The sequence below is a fragment of the Capra hircus genome, unplaced genomic scaffold, assembly GCF_001704415.2.
Source record: "Capra hircus breed San Clemente unplaced genomic scaffold, ASM170441v1, whole genome shotgun sequence".
Classification (NCBI taxonomy): Eukaryota; Metazoa; Chordata; class Mammalia; order Artiodactyla; family Bovidae; genus Capra; species Capra hircus.
The window spans coordinates 46065-70845 of NW_017189785.1; the positions used below are offsets into that span (position 1 = coordinate 46065).

Below are 24781 nucleotides of genomic sequence, written 5' to 3' on the forward strand. Positions count from 1 at the left end.
AGAAAGGTGGCCATAAGGATGAGAGGAGTGAATAGGTTCAAGATAGATTTTTCAGTTTGGGATCAGCAGGATGTGCTGAGCAATTGAATGTAGGGAATAAAAGAAAGAAATCAAGGATGGTACCTAGGTTTTTCACTTTTGACTTATTAAAAAGGTAGATAATGTTGCCATTTGCTAAGGTGGGGAAGACTGGTGGGGGCCCAAGTTTTGGTGGAGAAGGAATTAAAAGTTCTGTTTTGGACATGTTAAATTTGAAATGCCCATGAGACATCCGAGTAGAGAAGTCAAGTAGGCAGTTGGCTGGACCATAAGCTGTTCATGTAATTGTCCAAACCAGTTGTGGTAGACAGAATAATGAACCCCCCATCAAGGGTGTCCACACCCTAATACCTAAGAACCTGTAAATATTTACCTTACACAGCAAAAGGGACTTACATGATTAAGGATAAGGATATTCAGATGGAAAAATTATCATAGTTTATCGGGGCTTCCCAGGTGGCGCTACTGGAAAAAAAAAAAAAACCCACATGATCCCCTGGAGAAGGAAATGGCAACCCACTCCAGTATCCTTGCCTGGAAAATCCCATGGACAGAGGAGCCTGGTGGGCTACAGTCCATGGGGTCACAAAAAGTCAAACATGACTGAAGCAACTTAGCACTTAGCATCTGGGTAGGGCCAGATAAAGTGGAAGAGGAAGGTGGAAGAGAGATTCTAGGTTGCAAAATAAGGCAGAAGAAATGGGGAACAAGAAGGACTTGGCTGACTTTGAATACAAAGATGCCCAAGAGCCAGGAAATGGGGATTTCCGTCCTACAACCACAAGGAATTGAATTCAGCCAACAACCTGAATGAGCCAGGAAATGGACTTTCCCCCAGAGCCTTCAGAAAGCATTGCAATCTTGCCAGATACCTTGATTTAAGCCAAGTAAGACCTGTATGAGACTTCTGATCTCTATAACTGTTAAGATAATAAATTTGTGTTGCTTAAGCCACTGACTTTGCAGTAATTTGTTACAGCAGCAATAGAAAACTAATATACCAGAACATTATTGATAATTATGTCAGGATACAAAGCATACCTGGGCTGTCCTGGCCAAACAGGACAAGTCTGGCGCTCAGGAGGGAGTGGTGGCTGGAAGTAGAAATGTGGGTGTGGTCAGCAGATAGATGGCATGTAAAGCCATGAGACTGAATGAAACAACCAAAGGAGGAGATGGAAAGAAACTCCTGGGGGAGGAGGTGTGTGTGCTAAGTCACTCCAGTCGTGTCCCACTTTTTTCGACCCCATGGACGATAGCCCACCAGGCTCCTCTATCCATAGGATTTTCCAGGTAAGAATACTAGAGTGGGTTGTCATGCCCTCCTCCAGGGGATCTTCCTGACCCAGGGACCGAACCCATGACTCTTAAGTCTCTTGCATTGGCAGGCAAGTTATTTACCACTAGCACCACCTGGGAAGCCCTGGGGGAGAGGGAAGCAACAAGAAATGACATTGAGATGTTAGCTAAGGAAAGGCCTCGAGATGTGGAGGAACTGGAACTCTTATACTCTGCTATTGGTACAATCATTTTGAAAACAGTCTGGAAATTCCTCAACTGGTTTAACGTGGAGTTAACCATATGACCTAGCAATTCCACTTCTAGGTATCTACCCCAGAGAAACGAAAACATATGTCCACACAAAAACTTGTACAGGAATGTTTATAGAAGTATCATTCATAATAGGCAAAAAGTGGAAATGACCCAAATGTCTATCAACTGATGAATGGCTAAACAAAATGTTATATAGCCATACAATGGAGCTACTTAGCAATATAAAGGAATTGACTTTGTGAACACACAAAACACATGGGTGAATCTCAGGGTATATATATATATATATATATATATATATATATATATATATATATAAATAAAATGAGAGAAGCCAGATGCCCCCATCCCCAAAAGAATGGTATCATACTATATGATTCCATTCATAGGAAATGCACACTGATCTATAGTGATAGAAAGATTAGTGGTTGCTTGGGGAGGGATTACAATAGGGTTCTAGAAAAACTGGTGATGGATAGGTTCACCATCTTACCTGCAGTGATAATTTCATAGATGTTTATGTATGTTAAAAGTTTTAAATATATAAGTTTCATTGCATATGATTATACCTCAATAAGACTGATATTTTGTTTTATCTGAAGCAGTTATCCAAGGCTGGAATATATCAAACACTTTCTGAGTCTGCTCAAAGGGGCCAAAAACAAAGCCCTTGGGTGAGGTGGAGGGGCTTCAAATGCTAGCCTGCAGAGTTCAGGATTGACCCACTAAGCAGAAGAAAGTCATTGGTTTCTTGAGCAACACAGGTGATATGATGAAAACTGGACGTGAACAAGATTGTTCAAGAAGCTGAAACAGAAATGAGACATTAAAGACAGGAAGACTGGCCAGCAAATGAGAACTTGGTGGTTTGGTTTTTTGTGTTTGTTTGTTTGTTTCGGCCTCAGGCTTGCAGGATATCCCCGACCAGGGATTGATACTGGAGCCTTGGCAGTCAGACTTCTGAATCCTAACCACTGGACTGCCAGGGAATTCCCAAGTAGCTCATGTTTTAGAAAGTCGTTTCTTGTTCAGTTGAAGTCTGCCTTCATGATACTTCTACCAGCTGCCATTGATTCTACACAGGATGTCTAATTCTCTTCCATCTGACAGACAGTCCTTCAATTAGGAAGAGAGTCATGATGGCCCTCCTTCACCCAAAGCCCTTTCCCAGTTAAATCTCTCTTATTCATTCAGCCATTTCTCATATGACATGATTTGAAGGCACTTTACTTTCCTGTCTTTTTTAAACATGTCCCAATTTGTTAATGTCTTCTTAAAATGGCATCCAGAAGTGAGCACAAAGCTCTATGGGCCAACAGCAGAGGCCCAAATGGGACTGAAAGTCCCCTGATCTGTTTAGGACCATCATCTTGACCCATCTCAAGACATTAGCATCTTTTGGCATTGCCAACTTACAGTCAACTAAGACCCTCAGTTCTTTTTCACACATGCTCTAGCTCCTTATCCTTAAATGTCCTGCACTAAACAGAACACTAGAAACGTTTATTGCGGTCCTTCCCATTTTATAAGCCTCGGTTTATTCTGGACTTTAGCCCTTCTGACTCAGTTCCTAGAGATTTGTGATACTCTTTAGTCTTTGTCCTTGGAAGTCTAGCCTTCATTCTGTCATCTATATATGTACTTTAAAAATTTGAGCTCATCAGAGAAGAATCTGGAAGGACAGCTTAATTTACTAGATATCTCTCCTTTTTAAATTTCTCATTGGAATTTTTGCAAATTGTATGGATCTGAATTTTATCTTTGGAATCTTTCACTCTCCTGAGCTATCTTTCTATTTGGAGTTTGAACAAGAGATCATATTTATCTTTTTTTTAATCCTTTTGACTTTTAAAACACACACACACACTCTCTCTCTCACACTCACACTCACACACACACAGGTTAGTTAACCTATCTAACTATGCCCAGCATTCCTTTGTTTAACAGATCCAGATCAGTCAGTCTTGGTCTGTCTCCCTAAGATTCTTGTCGCTTTCACTTTACAATGAGATCTTCCTTACTTATTATCAGGAGTAAGCCTAGTTTAGCAATTTACCTCATTGCTTCTTCAGTTTTCTGAGAACTATAAATTACAGCAAGAGAGTCAAGTATTTATCAGTGTGCTGCTATCAGAATAATGAAACTTGTAGCAGATACTCAGATGGTTTTTGTCTCTGATCAACATTTCTCCCCAAGATGATGACTTCATGAAGTACTATTCATAACTTTTATCTATATGGGCAGTCTCTTGTATGCTTTCACAATGACATTCACTTTCATTTGTCCCTTTTATTTTCATGGAATGCTTTTCACCCTCTTACCAATGAATTACTGGCTATACTTTCTTGATATATTACTATTCTGCTCTCCCATATGGTATCTCTCTAAACCAGGTTTACCCTTCTTTTCACTGATGCCAGTCAGAAGTCCCATTCTACCAAGTTTGAACAATACCTATAAAATTGTCTTTTCTTGCTTGTATTAACATTTTACATTCACTTTATTACTCATACAGTGGGTGTGTGAGTACATAGATAACTGAGGCATTAAGTATCATTTCTGACCTTCCTTGTTTTTTCTGAGACAGTAGGCACTGCCTTAGCTCTGTTTTCTCTTCCTTAATTGTATGTGTATTCTACACAACTTCCAGAAACATAGTAGTTACTAAGAGCTCCCACTATGTTTCAATGAAGGCATTTCTTTTTAATGAATTGACTAGTCTATATCATTATCAACATCATCATCATTATCATTGACATTAGTCCCTGTTTGCCTGGACTCTTGCTCCTGGTTTCTTTTCTTTTTCCTCTTTTTTTTTCTTTTGACTTTTTAATTTTTTTAACTTTCAGAAATAAAAATGTTGCCCACAAAAAAAAAAAAACAGTATAAAGAATTTCCATGTATCCTGCACTCAGCTTCTTCAAATAGTAACATCTTATATAACCACCGTAACTAAAAATAGTATTGGTAGAATATTATTAACTAATCTACAGATTATATGTCCAAATCTCACCAATAGTACCACCATGTCCTTTTTCTGGTCCAGGATCCAATCCATGATCACACATTGTATTAACCTGTCTTTCTCCTTAGTCTCCTTTAATCTGTGACAGTTCCTCAGTCTCTTTTTTTCATGACCTTGACACTTTTGAGAACATCCAACTCCTTTAAGTATACCTGGTCATAGGCAGCCAGGAGAGCTCCAGCTCACAGTGAATTCAGCAAAATACCAAGTCATGGCATGGAGTCACTCTTAAATGTATTTCACCTTCAGTAAAACTACACTTAAGCACCCAAAGACTGCTGCTGCTGCTGCTGCTGCTGCTGCTAAGTCACTTCAGTTGTGTCCGACTCTGTGCGACCCCATAAATGGCAGCCCACCAGGCTCCTTCGCCCATGGGATTTTCCAGGCAAGAGTACTGGAGTAGGGTGCCATTGCCTTCTCTGACCCAAAGACTGAGAAGGGGCAAATTTTATGTAATTATTTGATCATCTTTTTGTGGAGAGCGAAATGTAACAGAACAGTAAATGTGGAGATCCTTGAAACAATAAAAGAGTTTTGGAGTTGAATATGGTAGGCATATCATGCTCAATGGAAGTAGCAGATGTGGCCAAGGAAAAGTTAAAAAAGAAAAGGGTACATAGGTGATAGTGAGCTAGGTCAGAGTAATTAATATTTGAATAAAAATGCATTCATCAGAATGTCAAGAGTTCAGACTAGAAAGGTTTTGAATTGTATAGTGAAATGCATTCGAAAACCACCTCCCTCTAAACAAAATGCTGTTGATGTTTTGTTTTCACTATTCACTCTCTCACCAGTAGAGGTAGAGGATTGGCTATCACTTTCAGAGAACACACTCTATCATTGAAACTGCACAGCAAGGTCATTTCTGTATCCAGCTGCATTTCTATTATAATCAACTAATGAGAAACAAGTGGCCTCTCCAGAACACTGGTCAAAGATAGCCCCCAGGATCAACAAAGCTGGAGTGAAAATTGCTCTTCTCTGAACATGTGCTGTGTGTGCTCATCACTTTGGATTGCTCGGGTTCATGGAAAGACTAATGAATTGCAAAGTATACTTAGAGGAAGAACCTGACATGCCCAGAGGAATCTTAGAGTTGGGTCCTTTAACAGGCAGATCTGGAGAAGGCGGGAGAGGGCAAGAAATTGAGTGGCATGCCATCTATGTTTTCAGTGTGCTGGGTACCTAGGGCTCAGCTACAGTGAGTATTTTCAACAGTTATTTTTGTAAACATGGCTGTGATGACTTAGACATAGGATTTGTGAGGACACCTTCAGCTTCTTTTCTGAATCTGAGGAAGGGCATTTAAGCTAACAAGTAGGTTTTTAAGGACATGTGTGGCAAACGTTTTCCCAGTGCAGAGATTAAGGGAGTCAACAAGCCCTTGTCTCTTGACAATGGGTGTGTCAATCTAGTTCTGTTGATTCCTCTAAACTTTTCTGGAGATTAGCAATCTACTCAATCCAAGAGTGCTTTACCTGGGCCCAGAGACCCAAACACCAATCTAGTTCACACAACCTCTTAACCTTAATGATATACCCTCTATGCTTTGGCTTCTGGCTCAAATAATTTCCCAACCCTCCAGCCCAGTCCTTTTGAACGCTCCTCTGCCAATTCCCCACAAGATCTTTGATAAACTGCATTTGCAAACCAGGGTCTGGGGCATGCAGAGTGTCCCAGCTCTGCTGCTCCTCTAGTTTCCTCTGGCTTCACCAGCGGTCCCATCACTTCATGGCAAATAGATGGGGAAACAGTGGAAACAGTGGCTGACTTTACTTTTCTGGGCTCCAAAATCACTGCAGATGGTGATTGCAGCCATGAAATTAAAAGACACTTACTCCTTGGAAGGAAAGTTATGACCAAACTAGAAAGCATATTAAAAAGCAGAGACATCACTTTGCCAACAAAGGTCTGTCTAGTCAAGGCTATGGTTTTTCCAGTGGTCATGTTTGGATGTGAGAGTTGGACTATAAAGAAAGCTGAGCGCTGAAGAATTGATGCTTTTGAACTGTAGTGTTGGAGAAGACTCTTGAGAGTCCCTTGGATTGCAAGGAGATCCAACCAGTCCATCCTAAAGGAGATCAGTCCTGGGTGTTCACTGGAAGGACTGATGTTGAAGCTGAAACTCCAATACTTTGGCCACCTCATGCGAAGAGCTGACTCATTGGAAAAGACCCTGATGCTGGGAAAGATCGAGGGCAGGAGGAGAAGGGGACGATAGAGGATGAGATAGTTGGATGGCATCACCGACTCGATGGACATGGGTTTGGGTGGACTCCAGGAGTTGGTGATGGACAGGGAGGCCTGGCATGCTGCGGTTCATGGGGTCGCAAAGAGTAGGACACGACTGAGTGACTGAACTGAACTGAACAGAACACCGGCAAAGTTCCAGGCCAGGGCCAGACTTAGGGTGAGGAGAGTGAGGTACTTGGCCGGGCGCCAAATGTTAGCGGACACCAAACAACTCAGGAATCAAAATGAATGATTCTTTTTAATGCACCATTTTAAAAATCCAAAGGAATGCAAAAATCCTTGATGAACATTTCAAATTTCTGAATAAAGACAGGCTCCCTTCTTGCACTGGCAGGGCCCTGCCTCACTTGCCTCACCATCACCCTAGCCCTGGGGCTCCAAGTAAACTTGATTTACAAAAACAGGCGACCGACCAGCGCGCCACAGTTTATCTATATGAATTTTTAAAATATTGCATTTAATATTATTTCTCTTGACAACCAAATTTGGGTAGCGAGGGGGGGTATGCTTTTTGTTGGTTCTTTAGGGTCCCCTTAAATACCGCGCCTCACCCTGGTCCAGGCACACCGTGATCTCTCCCCTCCCCCCCGCGCCCCGAAGCCTCCCCTGGGGTCCCGCGTCCGGGTCAGGTACTCTTGGGCCGCCGCCTCCTCGGGCCGGGTCAGGTGCTGCGGGCGAGCCCGGGCAGCGCGGAGGGCGGTCCCTGCCACACTCCACGGCTCCTCCCTCCGCGCGCTCAGCCACTCAGCGGCCCCGCCGCCCTGCGCGCCGGGGCTCAGAGCCCGCCCCCGACGCCGGCCGCCCGGGCGCCGGCTCCCCCTATATAAATCAGCCATTTGCTTCGCTCCGCCCCAGAGCCCCGGAGTCCAAGCCGGTTCCTCGTCGATCTTTCAGTCGTCTGCTTACTCTTTCCTTCCAAGATGACAGATGCCGCCGTGTCCTTCGCCAAGGACTTCCTGGCAGGTGGAGTGGCGGCGGCCATCTCCAAGACCGCGGTCGCGCCCATCGAGCGGGTGAAGCTGCTGCTGCAGGTATGTCTCGGAATCCGAGAGCCTGACCAGGAAGTGGGGGGAGGGGCCGCGCGGGAAGCGGTGGTCCGGGCCTGGGGGGAACCAGCCCTCGAGATCTGCCCAGGGAAGTGGCAGCGTGGGAGCAGGGGTGGCCGCGGGGTAGGACCAAAAAAGGCAGACTTGAGAGAGGTGTTTTAGTGATCTGAACTTAAGGATCTCGGAAAGGGTCGGGGGCGGAGGGTGGGCGGAGGAAGACCAGGGCCTGGGCATCCCAGAGGCAGCGAACTCGGATGGGGCAGCCCAGGAGTGACTGGCTCCCGGGCCTTGTGTCAAGGGCGAAGACGCTGAAAAGAGGGACACCTGCCCGTACCGAGGACCTCAGGGTCGTGGCAAGGAGATAACAGCCTGGGGGAGGCCACGCGGTCGGTGGAGCGGCCTCGCAGCCGGCAGCCGCGCTCAGACCGGCCGGGCCGGAAGCCGGCGCCGGGAAGCGCGTGTCCCTTGTGCGTCTGCCCCCGCGCGGCCGCTGGCGCGTTCCCGCGGCCTGGCGGCGCGCTCTGCTACTCCGGCTCTAGAGGGCGCGCCCGCACAGGCTGACGGGTGGTGGCCCTCAGGTCACCTCCAGGAGAGGGGGACCCGAGCGGGAGGGAAGCTGCTCCCAGGGACCTTAGGTGAAGACCACGGTCACCAGGGTGACCGCGCCTGACGTGGGACGCGCCCTAATGTCTCTGAACCAGGGTCTGAGATAATGACCTTTCTCCCAGGTCTAAAGGTCACGGCTCCGCTTGAGGGTGGCACCTCCTCACCCAGAGGGGTGGAGGCTTAATGCTTCTAGCTGTGACAGCGGCAGAAGGTTAGGAGGGTCCCACCTGTGGGATCTAGAAGGCCAGACTTGGGGCAGGTGGGAGCCAGTTAACCTTTAAGGGTGTCCGTTGAGATGCTATCTTCTCTTCCCTTCTTGTGATTATCACTCTTTCTGTTGGCCTCCTTGTCTGTCAGGTGCAGCATGCCAGCAAGCAAATCACTGCAGATAAGCAGTACAAGGGCATCATAGACTGCGTGGTTCGTATCCCCAAGGAGCAGGGAGTCCTGTCCTTCTGGCGTGGTAACCTGGCCAATGTGATCAGATACTTCCCCACCCAGGCTCTCAACTTTGCCTTCAAAGATAAATACAAGCAGATCTTCCTGGGTGGTGTGGACAAGAGGACCCAGTTTTGGCGCTACTTTGCAGGGAATCTGGCATCAGGTGGTGCCGCCGGGGCCACGTCCCTGTGTTTCGTGTACCCTCTCGACTTTGCCCGTACCCGTCTAGCAGCCGACGTGGGCAAAGCTGGAGCTGAAAGGGAATTCAGAGGCCTCGGTGACTGCCTGGTTAAGATCTACAAATCTGACGGGATTAGAGGCCTGTACCAAGGCTTTAACGTGTCTGTGCAGGGTATTATCATCTACCGAGCTGCCTACTTCGGTATATATGACACTGCGAAGGGTAAGTTTGCCCATGGGCTTCAGAACTGTCCATGTGAGAACTTTTAAAGGGTTATCTGAAGGCAGCCAGTGTCACCCCGTACAGCCCTTTGTGTACAGAGATGTTGGGGGTGGGGGACATGGAAAACAAGTCAGGAAGACTCTGCTTACTGGTAAAAGTGTCTCTCTTCTATTCTCAGGAATGCTTCCAGATCCCAAGAACACTCATATCTTCATCAGCTGGATGATCGCACAGTCAGTCACGGCGGTTGCTGGGTTGACTTCCTATCCGTTCGACACTGTGCGTCGCCGCATGATGATGCAGTCAGGGCGCAAAGGAAGTAAGTTCCACTGGAGCAAAAGATACAGATGTGGGCATGGCACATGGGCACAGACCAGCCATGCCTGCCTTTGAAAATGGCAGTCTGTTGAGATCCCAGGTGGGGTTGATTGGTCTGCGTCCACTGCACAGTCTCCTTTCAGCGGGCCCTTTGGGTGCCTATGCCCAAGGGGGCTTGCCTGGTGTTAGAGGTTAAGGCCAGCAGGTTGTCTGCACCTCCCCGTTGTCCTTTAGTCACCATATTAAGATTGCAGTATTGGCCACACTAATGTGTAAATGTTGGATTTTTAAAAACTGACAATAGCTCTTAGAGGTGGGGCTCTGGGTTAGTCTAGTTAAACTTAAGGACTTTTCACCTCAGCCTCGGGTCACCAACCCTTTGTCTTTGTCCTTTGCAGCTGATATCATGTACACAGGCACGCTTGACTGCTGGAGGAAGATTGCTCGTGACGAAGGAGCCAAAGCCTTTTTCAAAGGCGCGTGGTCCAATGTTCTCAGAGGCATGGGCGGGGCTTTTGTGCTTGTCCTGTATGATGAAATCAAGAAGTTCACCTAAGTTATTTCCTAGTTTTTCTCCTGTGACTAGGCATGTTGTATTATATAACATATCTTGAGCATTCCTGACAGACTGTTAGCTGTCTATTTATCTATGGCAACTATTTACTGGTTGAAAATGGGAAGCAATAATATTCACCTGACCAGTTTTCTCTTAAAGCCATTTCCATGATGACGATGGGACCCAGTTTTTTTATTTCAGTCACTCCTGGCAAATAACAAATTTGAAGAAATAAAAAATACCTGGAATAGTTTTGTTTGTGGTTTATTTTCATTTAAAAGTACATTAGATAATTTAGTAAGGGCTACGTTTGAGTAAATGCTGCAGTATATCCTGAGGTGATGAGCTTTCTTGTAAAACCAATCTTCAGCCATCCACTTAGCAAAGAATACCTTGGCTGTGTGACCCATCGACATTCCAGACCCAGAGCAACCGAAAACTGTTGGTCCATTGCCTGTGGACAGTGACAGCTAATGAGCTTTCTCTGAAAAGCACTCTGGAACCACCTTTCCTATCTTGTGCTTATTAATGAAATACTAGCTGAATTTTACACTTGAATTTCATCTCATTTCATGATGAAATTCATTCCTCCATGAGTTTCATCTCATTTAAACAAAAGTGTTGTGAAAGTGAAGTCGCTCAGTCGTGTCCAACTCTTTGTGACCCCATAGACTGTAGCCTACCAGGCTCCTCTGTCCATGGGATTTTCCAGGCAATAGTACTGGAGTGGATTGCCATTTCCTTCAGGGGATTTTCCTGACCCAGGGATCAAACCCAGGCCTATATTGCAGGTGGATTCTTTACTGTCAGCCACCAGGGAAGCCCATAAGGTGGTAACAGCAATTTTTGTCCAATTGCCTTCCCTCCTCCATCTTCAGCTGTCTCAAGTCAATCTAATCCTGTTCAAAGCAGAGGATTAGAACTGGCATAGTTAGGCAGTGCTGAGATGGCAATACTGTTAAAGATTATGGAGAGAGCTGCCAAGAACCCAAATCTCACTAGAAAAAGGAAACCACATCTACATTTTGGCTGGCATTTTAATCAGCCCAGTTAATGGAGGATGTGTGTTTCTTTTGGAAAAGTCCTTCCTTGGGATCCACATGAGAGTGTGTTTGCAATTTCTGCAGCTCTTGTAGCCTCAGAAATACAGGGATTTTACCTAAAATGAGGTTTGTAGGAAGCACCATGGCTGGCAAACCACAACATTCAAAGTAGAAAATGATAGGTAATCCACTTGGACAGGTGAAAGTTCCTGAGGAATGTGACATACACTAGCATGTTTATCTGCCACTCATAGATAGGGTCTGCATGGCAGGCATTACTGCCCACAGGATCCTAGTGTTTTTTGTTATGTGCCACCTGGCCAAGCACCTGAGTCAACACAGTGTACACATACCAAGTTATATACCTTAAATATACACAATGTTTTTATATAGTGGATTTATCCCTTACCTTCAGTGATACTGACAATAAAAAATATCTTAGTAAAGTTGCTAAAAAAAAAACCCACAAGACTACTGGTATCAAGCATGGATTCTGCCACAACTGTGCTGTTGGGGAAGTTAATTTCAAGCCTCAGTTTTCCTCATCTATAAAATGAGGATACTAATAATGCCTGCCTTTGAGAGTTGTTTCAAGGATTAAAGGAGATTCCATTTTGCTCCCTGGGTCAGGAAGATTCCCTGGAGAAGGAAATGGCAACCCACTCCAATATTCTTGCCTGGAGAATTCCATGGACAGAGGAGCCGGGCGGGCTACAGTCCAAGGGGTCACAAAGAGTTGTACATGACTGAGTGAATACCACCACATCTACCATAGAACATACATAACGTTGTAAGTGGTAACTATGATAATTATTAAGAGACAGTTAAGGTTTCAGGGGCTCCAAAATCAGAAGTACCTGGATTTGAATCCCAGCTCTGCTGCTTTCTTAACTGTATGGCCTTGGGCAAGTCACTTATCCTGGGTCTCAGTTTCTTCATCTGTAAAATGGGGATATAACAGTGCTAGCCATATTTCCTTGGAGTCTTGGGAGTGAGAGTTAAATAACATAAAGCATGTAAGGCAATCAATGTAGTGCCTGGCATCTAGTAAGCTCTCTGATGTGAGTTTTTCATAATTAGACATCCATTTTGTGGAATGAAGATCTGCCTAAGCAGAGAACTACTTAAGAATGAACTCAAACCCACTTTTCTTTTCTCTGCAACAGCTTAGATATACTATTTTGTGTAGGATTTATATAAAATAAACCAGATCGGGTCTTTTTTCAGAGAATTTGATCCTGAAAAGGGATAAGAGGCTCTTCACTTAGGGCTGCAAACCATAATACAAGAGAACCCAAGCCCCCTTTATGGTTATTACAATAGATGTGGGCTCACTGAGCTGGCAGCTATTAAAATAAACCTAGGACCAAGCGTTAATGATCAGAAAGAAAGAAGTGGTGCTTCCTACAATTGGGTGGCTGACATAGATGAGGTGTGTTTTTTTTCCCCCTCTTTCTATTCTTGTTCAATGATTTTTGAAATTTAATTTAAAGACAAAGTGGTTTTAATCTCTCCAAGCTGTGCAGGATAGTGCTATAGAATTCATTATGTCCATTATGCTCATGCGAACATTGATAGTACACAATCTTAGCAACCCCCTAATTTATGCCATTGTTTTGTTACTATTCAAAGCCTAACAGAATCTGTGAAGCCCGATTCCAGGTGAGAGAGCCAGTATACAGGTCAGCTTGCACACAGCCTCGCTCTCCATTCCAGGGGCCACTCGGCTCAGTCACCGGAGGCAGTGCTCCGGGTGCTCCGACCGCCACCGCCGGATAAAGAAACCAGGGGTGTCTTCCCACAGGGGCAGTTGTCGTGGACGGTAAGTCATTTAAGCCATTATTTTGTATTAAAAGAGATGTGGATATGTTAGCGAGTCTATTGCACAATTTGAATGTATTTTAAAGCTGTAGAAAGAGTTCTGGCACTGCCCTCAGACCCCAGGGGGAACCCTTTCAACCTCCTCTGCCATTACAGATACTAAGGTACAAAAAAATTCTAAAGTACTGCCATGCTGGATGCTAGATTTTCAAGGGTCTGTGTTCCTGCAGTACGTTTCCTTTTTCCTAGGAGGTTTGTAAGCATAGTATTTCTAATTTGTTTTGGCGGTTTTTAACACAGTTAGTATCTGTACGTGGTCCTCAAAGTTGAACAGTAAAGATGTAAAATGAACAGTAAGCGTTTCCTCTGTCCCATCCCTAACTCTTGTCTTCAAAAGTAACCATTATGAACAGCTTCTTGTCTATTCAGACAAAAAATTTTGTAATGCATATTGTTGTGAGAGTAGCTGATTTGTTTTTTTATCTGAATCCTATTCTGACGGCTTGGATTCAAAATGGCATGATTCTTTTAGACCAGTGTCAGACTCTGGGGACCAGGACTTACAGACGCTGTCAGAGGCAGGAGGGTGGGGAACGGGTAGTTTCTGGATTCTGAGCAAGGATTTCTAAATGTGATCCTTTATTAAAACCTTAAAAGGAAGCCAGTATTTTCCTTTGCGGTTTTAGCTTTGGTTGCTGAGTGACCTGGGGGCAAGTCACTTTTCACATCAGAACCTTAATTTCTCCTTTAAAGTTCCTTCCAGTTGAGATGTTCTCTGGCTCCATCATTTTTACATAAAGCAGAATCAGTGAAAGGACTGGGATTAGGTGATTTAATCCTCCCTGAGAACATTTTAAACTATCTAACACAGTCGTAAGTTGAATAGTCTCTGACTCAGAACAGTCATTTGCAGACTGTGTGGGTGGGTTGGTGTTGGCAAGTAAAATTGCAAAATGTAAAGATTTACATTAATTTCAAGACCAAGAAGCTGAGCAACAAAATTACAGCTTGGAGTTTGGGTCAAAGGAGGTTTGATTTACCTCAAAATAGTTAATATCCGTCTTTTCAAAGCCTCATCTTATTATCTGTAATATGCACTTTGGTATGCGAGTGGTGATTTATTTGAACAACAAATACTGGATGCTACAATTTCTGGACACAAAAAAAGTACCTTGTGTTCCACTCAAAATTTTTGGAGGAGCTTCCCCATCATTTCAGTCATTTATTCGGTTTAAATGCAGGTGAACAAGTTCAGATGCATGGTGTTCTTCTTAGCCAAAGGCTTAAAAGAGCCTTTGGTATCCCGGCAACAAATATAAACAACGTTCAAGTGACAGATTGGGAAGTATTTTCACTATACCCTCTTCAGAGACACAACTGAGTTACAGGCTAAAAGTATTAATTCATAACTGTCAGTTTAAGAGAGGTGCCCATCCTGGGATTTCATTTCCTTGGGTGACTTTTGTAATGAGGGGAGGAAATTTAGCACTGTTGAGATTTAAGGGAACTTCTGGGATCTAATCACAAGACACCTTTCACCGTCTCTAATGTTTTCACTCCCACAATGGAGATGGTTGTGGCCATAAAGACATAACCAGGGCAAAGTCTTTGCTAGACCGCTATTGACAGATCAGCTTCCTGTTTGGGAGTGCAAAGGGAAATGCCTCTGTCTAAATGAGTTTCCAATGCCCTGCTGGGTGAGAAGCAAATGTACTCTCTCCTGATGGAGAGACATGCCAAGAACCTAACGATGCTTCAGCCTTGAAGCCACCCATTGCATGGGCCCCTTCCCAGCCCTGAGAGGTGCCACAGCGATGTATTCATTTTGTCATTGGGTTTTGTAAAATGTTCAAAAGATATGTTTGTGTTTTTTAAAAGGGGGCACCCAAATAATATAATTATATAAATTGATATCCCCACAAAACCTGCATCTACACGTGCTGGTGGAGCTGGAATAGATTAAGGAATTTGGAGGCAACCCTGTACATGAAGGCAGAGGCATTACCCAGGTCTGGGACTTCCTTGTCACCTGGTCTCCTCACTGTTTCCCATCTTCTCGCCCAGGACTTGCTCATAAGACTCTTCTGGACTGGAGGTCTCATTTTCTTTTTTTTTAAATTCAAGTATAGTTGCTTTGAGGGCTTCCTCGGTGGCTCAGATGATAAAAAATCTGCCTTCAATGCGGGAGACCCAGGTTCGATCCCTGGGTGGGGAAGATCCCCTGGAGAAGGAAATGGCAACCCACCCCAGTATTCTTGCCTGGAGAATTCCATGGACAGAGGAGCCTGGAGAGCTACACTCCATGGGGTCGCAAAGGGTCAGACACGACTAAGCAACTAATACATACACAACACACATTGTTGCTTTACCATGTTGTGTTAGTTTCTGCGGAGGTCTCATTTTCAAAGACCAAACTTTCTCACTTGACAACTGTCCAATTTGTACCTAACTGCTTTCTGCCTCAGTTTCCCCATCTATCATACACAGATAACAATACTACCTCATGAAAATTAACAGGGTTAATATGTGTAAAGTGCTTAGAACAATGTGGACACCTGCTTTACACAATTTTGCTGACTGTTACTGGGCTTCCCTGGTAGCTCAGTGGTAAAGAATCTGCCTGCCAATGCAGAAGACATGGGTTTGATCTCTGGGTAGATCCCCTGGAGAAGGAAATGGCAACTCACTCCAGTATTCTTCCCTGAGAAATCCCATGGACAGAGGAGCCTGGTGGGCTACAGTCCATGGGGACACAAACAGTCGGACATGACTTAGCAACTAAACAACAATGACTGTTACTGTTTTATTGGAATGCCTTAAATGAGTTTAGTTTCATCCATGGGATACTGATGTAATGGACTTATCCCTGACCTACAGATTTCTAAAACAGTCGCGAAAATGCCACATGTCCCATAGAAAGTAAATCTCTCTCTCTCACAAAGAAAGAAAAGGTTGCAAAGAAAGAAAAAAAAAACACTTGGAATGCACTAAATAGGAATGTGTGGTTATGGTGGTAATCCTGAACTCTTAAGTTAGAGCACTTATTTTACAATTCTGGTTATTCAAGGGAGCAGAGGCCAAAAAAAAATCCATCCTGCCTCACACCCAGACCCCCACTGCCCTGCTGGCCCAGGAGAGCTATGTGATCATCAGGGTTCCCTTTGTTCTTACAGTATTTCAAGGAATCCATGAGGTCCCTGCCTGATTACCCAAGTCTATGATGTGACTCCCTAGGGAAAGAAGCTGCTGGGGAGAGGCAACACTGAGACTTTTGGAAGCAAAAAATCTCCTTTCACTTTTGCAATTCAGTTCAGGAGTTAAGAGTCCCTTTATTATAAAAACTGAGCCTTTTAGTGGGCTGACCCTAGAAGTGAAGGTCGGAGGCTGGGGGCTTGGACTTCTGGGTAAAAGCATCCTGCTTGCCAGTTAGGATAGAAAGCTGGGAGTTTGGCCACGGAAATTGTAATCCCACTTCAGCTCCATGCTTCCCTGTGTCTCTTAGGTCACATCAGAGCTCATCATGGATTAGTCCCTCAGTCTGTCTACCAGGAGAATTGGAGATCAACTTTTCTTGTTTGGGTTACAATGTCATTTTCATTTATTTATTTGTTTTTGGCTGGATCTCCATTGCTGTGCATGGACTTTCTCTAGTTGCGGCATGCAGGGGCTACTCTCTGGTTGCAGTGCACAGGCTTCTCATTGCGGTGGCTTTTCTCGTTGTGGAGCACAGGTTCTAGGGTGCACTGGTTTCAGTAGTTGGGGCACACAGGCTTTGTTGCCCCACAGCATGTAGGATCTTCCCCGACCACGGATCAAACCTGTGTTCCCTGCATTAGTAGATGGATTCTTAACCACTGGATAACCAGGAAAGTCCCCATTAAAATTTTTTTTGTTGTTGAAATATAGCTGATTTACCATGTTGTATTAGTTTCAGATGTACAGTAAAGTGATTCAGTTATACACACATGTATGTGTTTGTGTGTGTGTTTTAACAGTATCAGCTGCAACATCATTTCTTAAATCTTCTACCAAATCTCTTTTCAGAATTTCTAGAGCTAGACAGATTGGATTGTTAAGCCTGCTTCTGCTGATTAAACAATCAATACAACCAAATACTATGATTTCTCTAAACTACAGAATCACGATCATAGCTAATTATTTTGACCTCCTATATGCCAATGTTGTGCTATTCACTTTGCCTGGATTAACTCTCCTGTTCTCTCAATAGTCCTGAGAGGTAGGTATTATTATAAGCTCCATTTTACAGCTGATGAAACTGAGGCTTTAAGAGGTGAGGTAACGCACTCTGAGCTGTCCTTGACTTTCAAAGAGAACTTTAAGGTGAGCCTGTCCAACTATTTATTTTGAGTCATGATATATTAAAATATGAAAACTAACTAGTTTCAACCACAGACAACCACCTGACAAATATTAAATAGAAATTGTAATAACCAAAGCACTGTTTACAGAGTTCAATTTTAGAATATGAGTTATTTACTATTCCAGCCAATTTAAGAATTATTGTTCAAGAATAATTACTTTAACCTAAAGCTACATTTGATTTATTCAAATTTCCTTAACTTTTTCAGGACAGACCCTCCTTTTAAAAGAAGGCTCTTAGCAAGGAATGCTGAGAACCCTACTAAGGTTACTTGCCTGCAGCGGGGGCTATTGTGTTATTGGACTATTGGGTAAGGCTCAACCCAACTAACACAACCACATGACCAGGTGGTGTTTGACGCCCCCTCACCTCTTGCCAAGGGTTGGGGGCAGGTCTCAGAAAAATGTTGACACCAGGGCGCTGGTCTATTTTAGCTGAACGAACCATCTATGGAGAGACAGTAACTTGTGCCTTTTGTTCTGCTACATCCGTGCATGCTCCAAAGTCCCAAACCAAACCACTTGCCATTCCCTCATCAAGTGTTCATGCTCGTATTTCTAAGCTTTGTTGTACTATGACTGCAGTAAAACCACAACCTAAAAGGTGTGAGGTATGTTTTATTCAGGGGCCTTTTTGAGGACCATACTCGAGGAGATGGCCTCTCAGATAGCTAGCTCCTAGGAAATGTTCCAGAAAGGCAAAGGAGGAGCCAGGATACAATGGAGTTTTTGCTGGGAAAAAAATATATAGTCAAACATCAGAAGATTACTGCTAATTACAAAAAAAACAGACATCTCAAGTTAATGATTGTAGCACTTTCGTGTGTATAGAAGATGCAAGAATCTGGGCTCATTGAAATTATTCCTCAGATATGCATCTAGGGTTGGTATCTTCTTTTTAGCCATTCTGAATTCCCCCTCAGGGCACACCAAGGTGGGAGGGTGGCGACTGCAGTGGCTGATGGCTTGATGGCAGCGACATTCTTTGTTTACTGAAATGGAGAGCAGTTTTGTCCAGTTACTCGCCACCCTCCCCCCAACAAGCTGCCATTCCTTACCTCTCTGCCAAGGCACAGTCCTTCAAGATCCAGCTGAGATCATCCCTTTTTCCACAAGTCTTCCCAGACTCCACTAGTCAGTGCTTGCTGCCCTTTCCTCTGAACTGCTAAAGTATTTATGCTCAATTCATGGTTGTATCCCCAGTGCCTGGAACAGTGCCTGGCACATAGTAGGTACTCAAGAAATAATTAAGTGAATGAACTCTAATGTTTGTGTCATTGTATAATGACTAAGTGTCTGGCCCCATTAGGGGCTGTGTCTTGTTCCTCTTTACATTCCTAACATGGAGCAGAAAACTTTGTGTGGTAAATGTCCATTGGAGGGAGAAATGAATGAACGTGTGAACTTAGCTCCTTGCCTATTGATCTGCAGGAGTAAATTTTGACTGGATCCAGCCTCTTGCACCCTGGGAACAACTCTGCAGTAATATGTTGCACTGGGCCTTCTTGACTGGCATCTATTGTTTGCCCAGCTCCTGGGCTTAGAGGGAGGCTCTGGATACAGCAGGGGGTTGGGGAATCACCGTGTTTCTGTATTGCTGCTATGTGGTCCATGCTAGAGCCAGGGCTTTAGAAACCCTCTGTCCCCAAATCTATGTGAAAAATAGATATGACTCCACAGCAAGTGCCCCTAGCTTCCTGGGAATATATGCTGCCTATTCGATCACGAACCCCAAACACAGATCCTTCCATCAAGTATTTACTTGATGGATATCTGGTTGTGATGGTGACAGTGCTGAACACTGACTGTCACACAACATGACTCAGGCCACTCCAAGGGGAGAGGAATAGGCATGTTACTGGGGCACCTGAGGACGCTGCCATCAGAGCTGTACCGACTGCACACCCACGTGATATATTAGGCCTGATTAGACCAGACATACTCCTGTGCCTGGGCCTGATGTTCCCCGCTTCCAAGACAGCCCTGGCCACAGAAAGCCGAAGAGAACCCTAGAGTGAAGGTGACCCTCTGATCTACTCTGAAGGCAAGTGGGTTTGCTCCCTGTTTTGAAAGTGGGTGGGAAGCCCCCAGGGATTCTGTCTCTTATTGCTCACCCATTGTCATTTCTTGAACTTTTCATTGTGGGCCAGACACTCTTCCAGTGGTGTATGGGTTCTCTTATTTAATCCTTTCAGCTGCTTTTTGATGCAGGTGCTGTGATTACCATTTTCCAGATGAGGATAACTGAGGCAAGCCATATGTTTATAAATAGCACCTGCAGCTAAAAACCCTGAAAGCAGAGCTCCGCCCCACCCCACCCCCCGCCCCCCACATAAGTGAGAGCCAGGAGATGCTGTGGTTCCTGCAAAATGACCAGGGAGACCCGAGGAAGGAGAGCGGTGTGTAGGGAACCATCCGCCTGGGTGGGGAAGGACCCGATGTCTGCAGCGTCAGGAGACACCTTGGTGTAGTGGTTAGAGGAGGGCTCTGCCTCTTTGCAGGTGTGAGGCCAGGAGGTGGACAAGGTACTAAGTTCTCAGTGCCTTAGCTTGCTCAGCGGTAAACTAGGGTCAAGAACAGCACTATTGTGCAGATTAAATGAGTTAGTACTTGCGAGGCTCCTGGAACTGAGCTGGGCACAGAATTTGTGCTTAGATGTGAAATGACCATGGGGTTCTCTGGAGACCACCATCCTCGTCCGTTTAGGTGCCGGATTTTTCAAGGGAAACACTGTAGTGGGCGCTTTCGGCGTGTTGGCAACAATAGTCTTTGCGGCGGATGGGGAGTGGAGGGAGTAGCAGAGGGAGATGTCCCCTCCTGCCACGGAGGCGACTGCAGGCAACTAAGAGAGAGGAGGGCTGGGCACGCCCTGAGGGGAAAATGAGGCTGCCGTAGGCCTGATGGCGACTGAAAGCTGCTGAAAATGCAAGGCTGGCTGACAGATACAGGCTGGGAGACCCGCCGCGCAGCCGCGGCCGCAACCAATGGCGAACTCGCCTCTCCGGGCTCAGTAGCCTCCTCGCAGCTGCCTGCAGAGGGCGCGCTACGTCTCTGCTCTACCCGGCACTGCTGCCTGGGTGGTGGTGGTGGGGCTCCGGGGGGTTGCGGCGCCCTCCGCGCCAGCTGCTCTCCACCCAGCTTGGGCCAGCCCTCTTCCTCCAAGTATCCTGCTCTGACCACTGTGGCCATACTCTTCCTCCCCTGATCCCCTAAAGCATCATCCACGCTTGCATAATTTAGAACTCGGATATGTGCCGGCTGGCTCACTAAGTGTGTCTGGTGTACTGGGAAGTCTTGGCTCCACAACAATATCATAAGGGTTGAAATATCAGCCCTCCTCACCACCACACATGGCCCCTGGCACACTGGTAGCCACAGAGCGAGTGCCCAGAGAACACTTGACTCACCTCTATGAAGTCCCACTGTAATGACTCCCCAGGGGAGTGTCGGGGTCCTCGATGTCAGAGCACGGAGGTGGCAGAAAGGGCGCCTAGCAGGATGCCTGTGTGTCCTCAATTGACACCTTAGCCTTCACTAACCGGGTGGGGCCGGTATAGCCCTCCTCCAGAGGCAGTGAGTGCCTTGTGCAGAGGAAACCGGTGTGTGGGAAAGCCCACTGATAATGGAAATATCCGCTGAGTCCCAGCTTCAGTGAAGAGCCCTGTGCACAGCACCCGGGAGACAGATATGTAACCAGGATCCTTTTCTTCATGGGATGCAGCGTGGAAAAACGGAAACAAGAGATTTAGAGTCAGAAAATCGCCACACACTCGCTCTGTGACCTTGGTCACTTCTCTGAGCCTTGGTGTCTTCATCTGTATCTCTAAGAGAACCTGGAATGGGAAGGCATAGGGGAGGTCAACGAGTATGGTAGTCAGACCTATAGTATTTCCACTTTCATGAGGAGAATATATTTATTAAGTAATCTAAATTACCATTTCTAAGTCAAAAAACAAAATGGAAGTGGTAGCATTTTGTGACAATCAAATGATAAATTATTTATGAAAACTTTTTGTTAATTCAAAGAGGCTCCACAAAGGTTTATCACTTTCTGCACTGCTAAAAATACATAGTAGGTGCTCGGATAAATGCTTCTTGAAGAGTGAAAATGTTTCCCATTATGAGACGAACAGTCAAGTTGTTATAGACTCTAAGCTCACTCAACCCGCCGCACAACAGGCCAATGAATCCAAGAGATGAGGTGTTGAGGCAAGGAAGATACTTTAATCGGGGAGCCAGCAGACTGAGAAGATGGCAGGCTAGCGCCTCAAAATAACCGTCTTATTGGGGTCTGGATGCCAGGTTATTTGATAGATCAGAGATGAGGGTAGGGGAGGAAGCAAAGTAAAAAGGCCATTAATTTTGCAAACATCTCCTAGAATGGCAAGCTTCAGGCAGGGGATGTGTTAATTTCTTCCTTCCTGCCAGGTACACAGGGTTCTGAACAAAGGCACTTTAGTTTAACAGTTAGGCAGAGGGGGAGGATTCTCTGAGGCTAACCATTCTGTGTGATTAGCAATGAAAAGCAAGTCAAAGAAACAGTTTCAACATGGAGTCAGAATTGGCTTGCTCCCTGCAACAAAGTCAGGGTTACAAGATCCATGCATAAATGTGGAAGTTAAGGATACAAGAAGGTCTTGCATGTGTCAAGTGACTTGTTCAGATGGTAAGTGTTGAATGACACCAGCAATCACTATGGGTGGATGGTCAGGCAAGGCTCTCTGGCAGGCAGACTCGAGATCAGCTTTGAGGATTGGATTGGATTTTGGTAAAGAAATACAAGGAAGAAAGACCATCTAGACAGAGGAATGGCCTGAGTAGAGGGGCGAGGCAGGAAGGATTGAATGGTTGCAAACTGCAAGTGCCAGGGGGTAGTTTTTTCCTCACTATTGTCTCCCCAGTGACTAGCACAATCCTTGGCACATAGTGTAGTAAGATCTTGATAAGTGTGGAGGGAAGGGAGGGAGGAAAGGAGGGGTGGAAGGGAGGGGAGAAAGGGAGGGAGATGAATAAATTGGGCCAAGTTGAGACCAAAGCTTCCCACACCTCACAAGTCAAATGGAGATTAGAGGAACACAGACTTGTCTAACATTTGTGAGACTCATTTTCCATTCTGATAATAATCCTGGAGATTCAAGGATAGAATGTGTATAAATTGCCTGTGGCAACCCTCAGAAACTGTTGGTAGCCATTGTGATCCCAGCCCTGAGGCTGGAACAGATTTCTGAGGAGCGCTTTAAGAATTGATGCGTTTGAACTGTGGTGTTGGAGAAGACTCTTGAGAGTCCCTTGGACTGCAAGGAGATCCAACCAGTCCATTCTGAAGGAGATTAGCCCTGGGATTTCTTTGAAAGGAATGATGCTAAAGCTGAAACTCCAGTACTTTGGCCACCTCATGTGAAGTGTTGACTCATTGGAAAAGACTCTGATGCTGATTGGGGGCAGGAGGAGAAGGGGACGACAGAGGATGAGATGGCTGGATGGCATCACGGACTCGATGGACGTGAGTCTGAGTGAACTCCGCGAGTTGGTGATGGATAGGGAGGCCTGGCGTGCTGCGATTCATGGGGTCGCAAAGAGTCAGACGCGACTGAGCGACTGAACTGAGCTTGTATACAATAAGCCATCAGTCAGTAATTTCGGCTAAGGGGAAGGTTGGGGATTTTGAACTTGAACCCTGTTGACAGCACAAACCTCCTATGCAAAGTGGGGTGAGGCGAGGGTTGCAGGGCGGGAGGGGAGGAGGTGCAGGCGTGGAGGCTGCTCTAACTGGCAGGGGATTAGGACAAGCTAGGGCGGGGGCAGTGGAGGCGAAAGGAAAGGGATGATGGGAAAAGGAGCAGGAAGGGGAGTTATTATTTTTGAAAGAAGACTGCTGAGAGCTGGCTGCAGACTAAAACGGGAGACAGGTATGAGCTCAAAAAGATGCAGAGACCTGCTAAGTGGGTTTAACTGCAAAGTGTGAGGAGCCAGGTGCTGTCGGGAGCCCCAGTCAGAGTAGAAGAACCCAGAAGGCTCACAAGGGCTTCTGTTGTCCCTGGTCAATGAAAATCACCAGTTCTCAGACCCTGCAAGATTTTCAGACAATGGTATTTTCCCAGGAATTTTAGAGACTGCATCTATTTTCCTGTCCTCTTCTCCCCAAGCGTCAGAGAAGCACAGTCCACAAGGGGGCAGATGATGTCTGGCATAGTCTGGTTGCCGTTGAAATGTAAGTGATATTAAAAGGTGATCTTCCCGCATAGATACCCCAGCTGTCCAAACAAGCACAAGAACGAACAGGATGTTGGTGTCATTTATTTTCCCTGCTTCATTAGCTGCACTGCCAGAGGTGTGCAAGTGTGATGTGGTCACGAGGTGAGCAGCAGGAAGCCACAGAGCCATTGCCTGACTTCAGGGGGGTCATTGGTAATTGCTCACACTTGATGCTGCCTCCTGCTTCTGGCTCCTGGCTGCCTTGCTGTTTGCATCTCCCTCTCTGAGCTGAATAGAAGCAGAGGCTAATGCCCAGCAGGGTGTGATGGTGAGAGCAGAGCTCCTGCAAACTGAGATCAATCGGGCAGCCCACTCCAAGCAGAGCCCAGGACTGGGTGTTTGGAGGAAAAATCCCAAAGAAACAAAAGACTCCCTTAATGAACTGAATCTAATGGAAGAGAACAGGTAAACTCACATTACTTTAAAGAATGCCTCTGGGATCAGAGAGACCTAGGTTCAGATCCATCTCTACCACTTATTAGCTCTACGTCCTAGGACAAGACATTTAATTTCCCTGAGTCTTAGTTTCCTCATCTGGAAAATGGGGAGAGTAATTGTTATTGCACCTGTCTTATAGTGTGGCTGTGGGATTTCAATGAGATAATGTGTAAATGAGAGAAAGTCTAACAACTGCTCTCAATGAATGTTAGCTGAAGTCCTTGGGATTTTTGTGTTGTTTTCTTTTGTTTTTGTCTGGTTGGTTTTTTTGACTGCATCATGCAGCATGTGAAATCTTAGTTCTTTGACCAGGGATCAAACCCATGTCCCCTGCAGTAGAAGTATGGATTCTTAACCACTGGACCACTAGGGAAATCCCCTGAAGACCTTGTTATTGTTAATAGTAATCATAAAGCAATGGGCTACATATTGAATACAGAAAAAACTTGGAAGACACATGGCAGGTGCATAGGAGGTAGGTTTTACCCTGAGTCATTGAAGGTGAAGAGGCAGGAGTGGTGAGAGCAGCGTGGGGAGGGAATTCCAGGAAGAGGGAAAGAGTGAACGTCCTCAGACTTGGTGGGCGAGGTCACACATCGGGCC

The 24781-nt window shown here is 45.4% G+C and overlaps 1 protein-coding gene across 1 annotated transcript; it reads left to right on the forward strand.

Annotated features, from left to right (window-relative positions):
• The first annotated feature begins 7682 nt into the window (after positions 1–7682).
• Positions 7683–10495, forward strand: SLC25A5 (solute carrier family 25 member 5). Its single transcript, XM_018044743.1, has 4 exons — positions 7683–7902; positions 8881–9367; positions 9546–9686; positions 10084–10495. The coding sequence occupies exons 1-4, from the start codon at positions 7792–7794 to the stop codon at positions 10239–10241; spliced, it is 897 nt and encodes a 298-aa protein (XP_017900232.1). The 5' UTR covers positions 7683–7791; the 3' UTR covers positions 10242–10495.
• The last annotated feature ends 14286 nt before the right edge of the window (positions 10496–24781 follow it).